The 11,305-nt window shown below is 39.1% G+C and overlaps 1 protein-coding gene across 13 annotated transcripts in view; it reads left to right on the top strand.

The window, feature by feature from the left end:
* The first annotated feature begins 500 nt into the window (after positions 1 to 500).
* bcas3 (BCAS3 microtubule associated cell migration factor) overlaps positions 501 to 11,305 on the top strand; it is a 403,272-nt gene continuing 392,467 nt past the window's right edge. For 10 of the 13 annotated variants that reach the window (XM_077565848.1, XM_077565854.1, XM_077565855.1 and 7 more), the window contains exons 1-5: positions 501 to 619; positions 1,958 to 2,037; positions 3,553 to 3,607; positions 5,033 to 5,108; positions 10,532 to 10,638. In XM_077565848.1, coding sequence (XP_077421974.1) covers positions 1,967 to 2,037; positions 3,553 to 3,607; positions 5,033 to 5,108; positions 10,532 to 10,638 — 309 coding nt within the window. In that variant the 5' untranslated portion in view covers positions 501 to 619; positions 1,958 to 1,966. Of the gene's footprint in view, positions 620 to 1,957; positions 2,038 to 3,552; positions 3,608 to 5,032; positions 5,109 to 8,575; positions 8,682 to 10,531; positions 10,639 to 11,305 lie in introns of those variants that run through there. The other 3 variants (XM_077565847.1, XM_077565849.1, XM_077565850.1) reach the window with 3 other exon arrangements.

Here is an 11,305-nt window from a genome sequence, read left to right as displayed (position 1 = left end):
TGAGTGAAATTTGACACGACTCTTATTAAAATATAGTGACTCAAAATGTAGCTTAACCATTTACTCGAGGGGGCAGTTAAAGGGTTAAGATTTTCTTCACTTTGGTTACAGCTCAAAAGGATATCATTATAATTATATCTATCTATCTATCTATCTATCTATCTATCTATCTATCTATCTATCTATCTATCTATCTATCTATATGATCGAAAGTCATTGTTCATTCTAAATACCATGAAATATGGCTTTGACTGTACAGATAGTCCATCTCAGCAATACATAAAAATGGCGGTTATGCCACCTTCAATATGGCGATTTTGTCAACGTAAAATTACGTGTTGATAGCGGCATCTATAGTATATATATTAATTGCAGACAGCACCTTATCAGGCGTCATCTTGTTTCTAATTGGCGAACTATCGTTTTTTTGTCCCGCCTTTGCTGTAAGCCAATTGGTATAAAATGCCGTTGGTCGATTTGATTGGCCTCCAACTGAACAACACACTTCCGCATGTGAAGTCTGTTTTTGTTTGGATATATATATATATTTTTTGGGTGGAGAACTCCGCAATCAAAAACCTAGCATCCTCCAGACTGTCGCGTCCATCTACAGGCTACGGTAGTACAGTTGATAATAACAGACGTCACATTACAACATAGCTGTTTTTGCATGTTCCTTACCAAAATACATTATTTCAAGTCTTTACACAATTTCTTGAATTTTTTGCCTTTCCAGAAATGCAGTTGTGATTTGAACTCAAAGATTTCTGTCAACCTGAGTTTTGTAAATATTTAACAGTCTACCGTAGATATTGTGTGTAATCTTAACTAACTATGAATTCTGTATATGTAATTTTAGGCAAATGCCAAGCGCTCCCCCCCTCCGTAGATAGGTATAGCTCATGGCTACATGTACCTTTAAGTCCCACGATTATTCATAAGGTTGCATAAGCCTTTCGTCAGTGGTATAAGCGTTTATACTTCTGTAGATTATCGCGTTTCTGTTTTGAAGGACATACATTTCCAGACACATGGTAAAAGGGGTTTGTATTATTAACACACGTGGTAATCTTAAGAAATATGAATACAGTGTTGGGCAAAATAATATAATATAATATAATATAATATAATATAATATAATATAATATAATATAATATAATATAAGGGACACACGTCATTGCCTGTATTCTTTTGTTCATGCTAATTTGACACGGCATATAGACTGGATTTTATGTTACACAATAAAAAAAAGATTTCAATATCCTAAAATAGGCCTATCTGATGAGTAGAGAGAGAGAGAGAGAGAGGTATGAGAGACAGAGCTGCATTTAACAACTAATTTAATATGCCACTTGACAAGTTATGGTGCCCCCCCCAACCCCACTAACACCACCAAAAAGAAACAAAAAGATTTAAATGTTTTACTTTGCTTAAGCCAATGCTATGCTATTCATATAAAATGTGTCATTTTGGGATAGTTTTGTTCCAATAATTATTAAAACAAAATTGAGACAGTTTAAATACCATCCAACGCACGCACGCGCGAGCGCGCACACACACACACACACACACACACACACACACACACACACACACACACACACACACACACACACACACACACACACACACCCTACTCAATGCATTGGTGGGGTGTTGGATTGGGACTCAGTATTGACAGATCCTCAAAATCAGGTGCCTGAGATTATGTGCAAAAAAATGCTATCAGCACGTCCCAAATTTAAGTTTAAATTTATTTTAAATTGCATTTAGTAAATACGTAACATAGGCATGTTTAATGTTAATTTTATTTTGCATTTAACCTTTTTATTTCTTTGGAATGGAAATGGCCTGATCTGTACTAACAAACATTTAATGCAATCTCCAATGGCATTTTACTGGAATATTGGCTTTAAAAGTGTTAAGCTAACAGATGTTTTTTTCCCCTTACAAAAGGCAGATACAATGGCTTCTGACTCTCCTCGCCGACTGAGTCGCTGTGCTGGAGGAGCATTAGTGCGCGCACAAGCTGCAACGTAAGGACATTTTTTACTTGCACCAGCATTTTGTGTATCAATAGTGCTCTACATATTTCATATCTGTTCAGTCTGTATTATAGGCCAGGCCAATTATTTGCACAAATATTCAGCATTTTGACCAATATCTCTAAAATCTGACGGCCGATAAAAGATCAATTTAAAGCTGTGTTAACCTCAGGTATTTCCTCCCACATTTCAAATATGCATGGCAGGTTAATTAAATCCTCTAAATCGTCCACAGGTGTGATTTGGAGTATGAATGATTGTTTGTCTGAGTGTGCCCTGGATTTGCTGGCAACCAGTTTAGGGTGTACCCCGCCTATTGCCCAAGGCCAGCTGGGATAGGCTCCAACACCCCCGCGACCCTTGTGAGGAATAAGCAGTTCAGTAAATGGATGGTGAACCTCAGGAAACTATTTATCGACATTTTCACTTAACTTTATATGAGATGCTACAGACCCTGGGAACACAGCACCTTTTGTTTTTCTTTGAAATTAAAATAAAGAAATGTGAAAGTTTAAAGCTGCCTTATGTATATCCATTTGGCCCAAAATATCTTTACAATATCCTTTTTATTGGACCATTTATAACTCAAACATCTTATAATTAGCAGATTAACACCTTAGCTGCTCACAATGGGTACCCTTGCAAACCTCTGGCCAATAGTTTTCAGGCTGGATTCGGGTTCGAATTTCCCACACTCTGTGTTGCAGGTGTGACGTCATGTGCATTCTCATGTCGTCCCATTCAGGCTAAACGTTGCCTTATTTTTCTCTGTGATGATTGCCTATTGTAGCTATAGCATGCTAGCGGAATGTAAACGCTACTATGCCGAGAGCATTCACGACGTTCTAAAACTTCTGTTACCTCTGTACACATAGCTAATTTGTATAGGCTAACTTGCCAACTTTGTGTTGTGAAAATTTGGGAGATTTTTTTCCATCGGCGTGTTCGAGGGGTGGGGAGACTGACCTGCGATTACTATACATTGTTCGTCGCCTTGCAAACTGTGCATGGCAGCCGGTGTCATTCTGCAATTAATACTTAAAAAAACTCACAAAACGCTCCAAGTGGCCCGGCAAGGTGCCTTGTGTTCAACTCAAGGCTTCTTGACTATCACTGCCTCCAGCGGGAGTCTCGTAACCGGCCACTTACAGCGCAAGCAGGCCAGGGTTGCCAGCTACTGTGTCAAATATTCCCTACTGTTTACTTAGCTATAAAATTGGGAGATTAGTGAGAGAAATGACTGATCTAAAGCCACGTACAAGATTGGGTTGGAATTCGTGAGTCTCCCGCACAAATTGGGAGAGTTGTCAAATTTGGACTCTGTGCTGTACTTCATGCCGACAACGCCGACTAGAAATTAACATGATGACCGGAAGCCATATTATACCAAACGCGAAAGTACAGCGTGCGTAGAGTCCATTTCTTTCCTTTAGTAGCTTGCTATTTTATTTTTTAAACCTTCAACCATTCTTAGTTTTTAGTGACAATGTTGTTTTGTTGTCACAGGGAACAGTCTTACATGGAAAGTGTGGTGACCTTCTTGCAAGATGTTGTCCCTCAGGTAAATCTTCTCTGGCCGGAATACACTCTGAATGCATGTTGGGATATGTGACCTTAACACTCGGAGATGTTCGCCTGTCATAACATTTTTTTTTTAGGTCACTATGTTTTTCCAGAAACTATCAAACAATACTATTGTTTTAGTTTTTCTTTATGTCACCGATAAAGTGATAATATTAGACATTGTTCTACACAAGCCTTTTTGGGGAGGTATGAGCTAAATTATCACATTTGTGTTTGTTGTTGTTGTTGTTGTTGTTTTTTTATTACAAATCTGTATTTTTCTTTAACAAACCGCGACTTAAGGTTGTGTAAACTGATTAAATCCAGGTCAATTCCTTTTTAACAGTTGCAGCGCAGTAAGAATTGCTTGTGAAAGATACAATGTACTTAGGCTTAAAAACTTGACAGCTGAATGATGAAATGATACTCTTATAGTTATTAATGATTAACTACACTTGGCATTTTATTATTTAGAAATTTAGGAAAATAATTAAGGCTGCAATTGCTGTAAATTGTTAGAGTGCATACATATAAGAACAGCGGGCCAATTAATTGGTCGGGCCCTAGAAATTTGTATTGGTGGTCCGTGAACTTCAGGTGGCTCGGTACAGTCACGGGATGTGAGGACTCCATAGTATATGCCACAAGAAGACAGTAGCTGGGTTTACATGGAGCCTTTTTATTTATGCTAATTGAAATCTTTCCGAATGAAGATCTGTGGTCACCTGTTTACATGTGATGTGATTCAGTCCAATCTGCCGTTTACATGCTCCGCTCCTTTAATCAAATCAGCCCCGCGGCAGCCGTCAGACACGCGGACATCAATCACATGATTTATCAAGATGGAGTTCGTTCATCATTTAGCACAGTAGTTGTGATAGTTTTAACACTTTAATTGAAGCAACATCTTGATAAAAACAAGTTCCAAGTACTTTAAAACAAGTTTTCCCCTCATAGACAAGCTTTTGACAAGACACCGCCAATTTAACGTTTGGAAACGCTGACGTCAAGACACAGCGCATACCGGACGCAGCATGGCCATTCAAATCGAGCTGTTCACATGACGCTCATGCGGATTGACGTAAGGAATATACCGTCCCTGTGATTCCGGATGAAATTCCATTCGGATTCAGCCTTTTCATTCCGATTGAGGTGTTATATGGAGCATTTTTATTCTGTTTGGCGGTTAGTATTCATTGTATTCAGAATACATGGCCTTATGTAAACCTGGATATATGCCTAAGAATTAAATGTTCAAATGAAGGAAAAATTTTTTTTTTTTAAATATATAATCAGTTGTGATAGGTTCTATTTTTAGCGTATTATCAACACAAATGAGTCAGAGGGCACAAAAAAAAAAATTTAATCCAAGTTAGTCACGTACTGTCATGTTTTGTGTAAAGCCCTGGTCTTTCAACTGTAGGCTTATTCTGGGGGTCAGCAACCTGAAGAAAAGGAGAAAATAATTTGGGTTCGTTTTGAGAAGGCTGACATCAATGGTAAGTAAACAACTTCAGTGTGTGGAAAAAATGCTGCTGTTACCATTGTTGAGAATTCATTTAAGATCACATTATAATCAGTAATTAACTAGTGCTGTCATATTTAAAGTGTTAACTCATTGATTAATCACAAATAATTATCGCTTTAATAATGTATTAACACATATTAATCACACTATTAATTTTGACTGCAGATGATTTCTTAGCTTGACAGCGGATGGTTACGAAGGTAGCGCAGGTTGTGTTTGAGCAATACACATAACTGCATGCTTTAAAGAAAAACATTTAATAAATGTTTGCATATGACATTCAGAATATTTGTTTATGTCAAAATATTGAGGTCATTTTTTTTCATTTTAAATTGCAAGTAATTAACTGATTAGAAAAAGAAGAGGATGGGAGTGTAGAAAGAATTAACACATAACAGGTGCTTGTCAAATTTGTTGGGCAAAAATGTTGATAAAAAGCCTTTTAATTAAGTGATTAATCATGATTACTCAAAATTCTAAGATGATTAATTTGATTTAAAAAATAATCATTTGAAATTTCTCTAATTAACACAATCATCCTCTAACACTGAAAATATTCTGTTTACCCGATTTGCTTAGTTGTGCTTGACCTGTAAGAAGTAGGGATGGGTACTTTTTGTTATTATGAACCGATTTAGGTCGGTACTATAGCAAGCACTGATTCACGTGAAATCAAACGGTGCCATGTTTCGGTTTCAAAGCATATCTTTTAAGTTGTAACTGTGTGGAAGTAGAAGAGTTGGCAGTGTCATGAACGTACTGACGTTACCGACTCGTGCTGGATTTCATTCAGGCTAAATATGCATTTTGGGTTTGGAAGCAAGCGAGATTTGTTCGCCGCCAAGCCAAACTAGTAGTTTATTAAGTATTGTAGCAAGGGCCGAAGCCTTGCACTTCCTATCATGCTTTGGTTAAGCGCGGTGGCCCACCATTGGTGGGGGGAATTGTTGTTGATGCCCCGGATCCCATGGATGCGTCGCCCGTCTCTGCTCGACACCGACATTCAGAGGTCCGTCTTCACCCACAGGAATGAATCATGCCATTAAGCGCGGCTTTATCATCGTTACAACATATTATACATTTGTAGTTGCCCTTGGCATCAATGATCAGGACAAGGTGGAAAGTTTAATACGGGTGCTTTATTTTGAGACATGGGTTGACATGAGACATTGAGAAATGGTGCCCATTGAAGAACAAGGGAGACGTGGCGAGGTGTGTTGTAGGTGTGTTGTAGGTGTGACGGAGGAGTTCATAGTGGAAGTGGGACTACATCAGGATCAACTCTGAGCCCCTTCTTGTTCGCTATGGTAATGGACAGGATGTTAGACAGGAATCTCCATGGACTATGATGTTTTCTGATGACATTGTGATCTGTAGTGAGAGTAGGGAACAGGTAGAGGAGAAGCTAGAGGCGTGGAGGTTTGCCCTTGAAAGGAGGGGAATGAAGGTTAGCCATAGCAAGACGGAGTAACTGTGTGAATGAGAGGGACCCAAGTGGAAGAATGAGGTTACAGGGAGAAGAGACCAAGAAGGCGGAGGAGTTTAAGTATTTAGGGTCAACAGTCTAGAGCAATGGAGAGTGTGGAAAATAAGTGGAGAAGCGTGTGCAGGCAGGTTGAAACGGGTGGAGAAAATTGTCAGGTGTGATGCGTGATAGAAGAGTGTTAGCTAAAAATGAAAGGAAAGGTTTAAAAAACTGTGATGAGACCAGCAATGTTGTTTGGTCCAGAGACAGTGCCACCAAGGAAAAGACAGGAGGCAGAGCTGGAGGTGGCAGAGATGAAGATGCTGAGGTTCTCTTTGGGAGTGACCAGGATGGATAGAATCAGGAATGAGTATATCAGAGGGACAGCACATGTTAGAGGCTTTGGAGATAAAGTCAGAGAGGCCAGACTGAGATGGTTTGGGCATGTCCAGAGGAACGATAGTGAGTATATTGGCAGAAGGATGCTGAGTTTCCAAATGCCAGGCATGAGGTCTAGAGGAAGACCAAGGTGGATGTTTATGGATGTAGTTAAAGAGGACATTAAGGTAGTTGGCATTAGAGCAGAGGTTGCAGAGGAACAGGGTTAGATGGAGGCAACTGATTCCCTGTGGCGACCCCTGAAGAGAAAAGCCAAAAGGAAAATAAGCTTTATTTTGAGACACCATCAAAACTGTGAAACAGAAAATACATAAAGGAAGCAAATGGTTAAAATGACACAATTTACACATTTTAAGAAACAACTAAATAGCTCCACAAAAACTTTTAATGTGAACATTTTCAAAAAATATAAATTTGCATTTGCGGAACTAATTTTAACGGAACACTAAACACACATTTTAAATTAATATTATTAAAACAGAAAAAACAAACAAGAGGTGGGCGTGTCAATGAATTTTGAGCGTCCGTCATTCTACAATCGTCAACAGTCAGGACACCCTTCCGTCATCGTCAATCCGTCAATATCTCAAGATGAACGACATTGTATTCATCAATCCATCATTCATCATTCCCTCAGTGAATATTTGGGTCCCTCATTGACAGACCTTTCGTCAATATTAGCAGATTGATGGACCTTCGCCCATCAACATTGACGAACAGGCAGAACCATGCCCACTTTGTCAGGCTAGCGTGGAAATGCATGCACTAGGTGCTACTGACACCTACCTGTTGCACAACAAACCCTAATCATTGTTTGTGACACCAATCACTGCCATGGTTTCATGAAATAAAATTCCAAACATATTGAAAATAATACAAGCAAGGACATATCCAAGCAAAACTCTGGGTTTATAAATTATAATTGTGAAGAAATAAGAGTTATTGTGCATTTTAGAAATGGTTTCAATTGAAGTGCAGTGTGTTGTGTCAAATGGAGATCACTGATTGGTTATTTAGCTAGAAAATGCAAATCACTAGAAAAATAAGAGTGATATGCTTATTTATTAGTTTAATTTGTTCATTGAATTCACATGGAACATTTGTCTCCATGTAGTAAAGATAATGACAATTAACTGAACTTTGATTTGTGTTTTGATGTATTTTTGTAATGAAATAGAAAAAAAGGTCATTCAGGCACAGAGGAAAAATGTATCAACTGATTTGCATTTCCTTTCAAGCACAGCCAATCACGGCGATTTTCACCAACATCAATTTGCATAAAAAGCAAAATGATAAAAATCTCTTAATACTTAACCATTGTAATCAAAATAACTGCTTTTTTTAAACTTTTAAGTTTGTTCCCGAGTGCACCATGAATGTTTTGAGCAAGATTGTGTCCACTTTTCACTTCATGACATCGTCACTGTGGGTTACACTGAAAAACATGACCTCCCAGCACTGTGCCTTATCCCTCACAATGATCATACTTGTTTGACTGTTTTAATATGATACAATACAGGTTGCGATAATTTGCAGCATGGTGATGTATATTATGATTGCCACACTATACACAGATGCTGCCTTACGCGGTGCAAGAGCATCTATGTCGCGGCTGAACGAAAACCAGCTTTTCACTGGTGTGGCGCTCACGAGACAATGAGAAACAACGCTTCTATTACTGTAAGCAGACGATCTCACTTACCCGCTTTCAACTCACAGAATGTAGGCAAGTCATTCTTCCCCATGTGATGTCACAGTGTCAAGGAGAAAATAAATCACCATGTAGCAACATACTAAAAAGTACCATCAATAAAACAACTAGACCACTAACGAACGGAATAATTTACACAGAACATGCATTTCAAACACCATTTCAATCCCCAGTGCCGCAAAGCATTGCTGGGAGCGCCTCCAACGCTACACAGGCGCAAGGTTTCAAATTTACAAGTCGGCACTTTCGTCAGTGAGAAACTTCTGCCTCTCTTGCTGGTAACCTATCCATAAAATAAAAAAAATAGCACAATGACTAAACGCCACTTTTTCTTCTTTGTCGTTTTTTCTTCTTCTTCTTTGTCGTTTTCTCTTGGCAGATTACTTTATATGGGCGCTTACCTTGACACTAGACCGGAGAGCCTACGGTCCGGGTAGAACGAGCTGCAAAACGGCTGGGCAATCATACGTGTTCCACAGCTGACTCTGTCCGGACCGTGTGCTGCTCCGTCTTTTATTCGTTAGCGTGGGAAACCGGGCTAGCCAAGCCCTTTCTCAGACACTTTTGAAAACATGTTTTGCAAAGCAGGGAAAACTGTAGTATGAACAAGGTATTCACTCCCAGGCTGATTCCGCCCTTTATTTACAAATTGTTGGGCACCTGGATTCGTACAACAGTTCAGGACAACAACATATCCTTATATAAGGTTACATGAGGACATATCAAACCATGGTTATTTTCCATTCACCCAGTAAGAAAACCAACTTCAAAATAAACCTTACTTTACCAAGTAATATATGGAGATCAATGCCTTGGAACATCATTCATTTTGAAGTTGTTCCCAGCAGCGTGTCGTGGTAATTGCTGACGTGTCTCGTCTTCCAGACTGTTTGCCACATTTATATTACCATTTCAAACTATCGCTATCTACGTCATCAACACAACTTTGTCCTGAATTTCATGTTCAATGGCCAGTTAAGGGCGCTAAGACATAATTACGCTGACATTGTTTTGTTCGGCGGCAGCATTTTTGCTAGCGTTAAGGACTACCGGCGGCTGCTAGCATCTAGCTCGCAGCGCCAAAGTGCCCCAGCCGTCGGATTACTCATGCCTATAGCCTGTAGACAGCTGGGATAGGCTCCAGCGTGCCTGAAACCCTCGTAAGGATAGGGGGTTCAGGAAATGGTGGATGGATGGACTCTGCACACTTTGTTGTCCTAAAAAAGCGATGATGAAGTGACGACGGAAGCGTGGGTAAAAACCCCCCCAATAATTACAGGTCGGTTTGGCTTGAAAACAATGGCGGACTGACAATGACGGAAGGAGACGCTGGGCACTGATGAATGACAGACCAGCGAATATATGTAAAATGCCCACCTCTGTCAAAGCTTATCAGGGTGTGAATGAAGTGACCACCAGATCCCTGTCCCGATGCACTGTCCACCTCTGACAATATGCTCTTACATTCTCAACCCATGTCCCTTTATAGCTTTTGCAACTTGCAAAGAAATGATAGTGTCCTATGATTGTCTAGCGACCAGTTCAAATTGTAGCCGGGTTAGGCTCCAGTATGCTCGCGACCCTAGTGAGGGTAAGTGGTTCAGAGAAGGGAAAAATGGATGGAAATGAATGACAGTCAGTAGTTCAGTCACTTCAGCTTTAAACAATATGCTGTGGCAGTTGTTTGGAATCACTGATCTAATTACAGTAACACCATTTGGAAAGTTCTAGCTTTTTAGATTTCATTAGAAACATATTAAATGCAACTATGTATCTGCCTCCGTACTTAAACTTTACTCTAACCATTCTCTTCATTCAGACTCTGCCCGCAACAGAGAGTTTATGGATATACACAGTGGCACGACTGATCCTCCTCTCTGTCTCATGATTGGCTATGCTGATGGGATGCAGATTTGGAGTGTATCCGTAAGTAACATGCTGTATTTGGTTGCACTGGGAAATTAAAGGGTCATCTACATTGTGACTTGAGGCTTTGTTTAATTTGTGGATGAAAACTGTTAAGTATTCTCTACACGTCTCAAATAAAATAATAAAACATAAAATACAAAATCCAGCACGAGATCATTAATGCACAGAATGCTAAATTCCAGATGCTAAAGGAGAATATCAATATAATTGTGTCCATTTGACAAATTCCATTGTAAATCATGTTTGTTTGTTTTTTTCATCTTCTTGATTGGATGGATAGTGTTTGCACTTTTAATCAATGAGTAACAAGACAGCTGTTCAAAAGACAAAAGTTCAAAAGTCAAACTTTACTGAAAACTGTTTTTCTACCGCTATATGGGGGACCTTAGAAACCAATCGTTTATAATCAGTAAGACTGACCTGGTATTTTAAGATATTCAAATCGTAGATCCACAACAATGTTGTATGCTTACCAACTTTATTTTATTGTTACAATATAACTTTATCTATCACACTTTGATCATATACAATGCACATGTTTGCATGACTAATGCTGGCAACAGAATATCCTGCAGTTTATGTTTTCTTCCAGCGGATGGCAATGTAAGCCAGTATTTGCTTTAAGGATGTTGATAGAGAAGTACATAGAAGGTCAGAAGGAGCT

This window comes from Vanacampus margaritifer, chromosome 5 (genome assembly GCF_051991255.1).
Source record: "Vanacampus margaritifer isolate UIUO_Vmar chromosome 5, RoL_Vmar_1.0, whole genome shotgun sequence".
NCBI lineage: Eukaryota > Metazoa > Chordata > Actinopteri > Syngnathiformes > Syngnathidae > Vanacampus > Vanacampus margaritifer.
The sequence above is the reverse complement of the archived record's forward strand: the minus strand, read 5'-3'. Positions and strand labels throughout refer to the sequence as shown.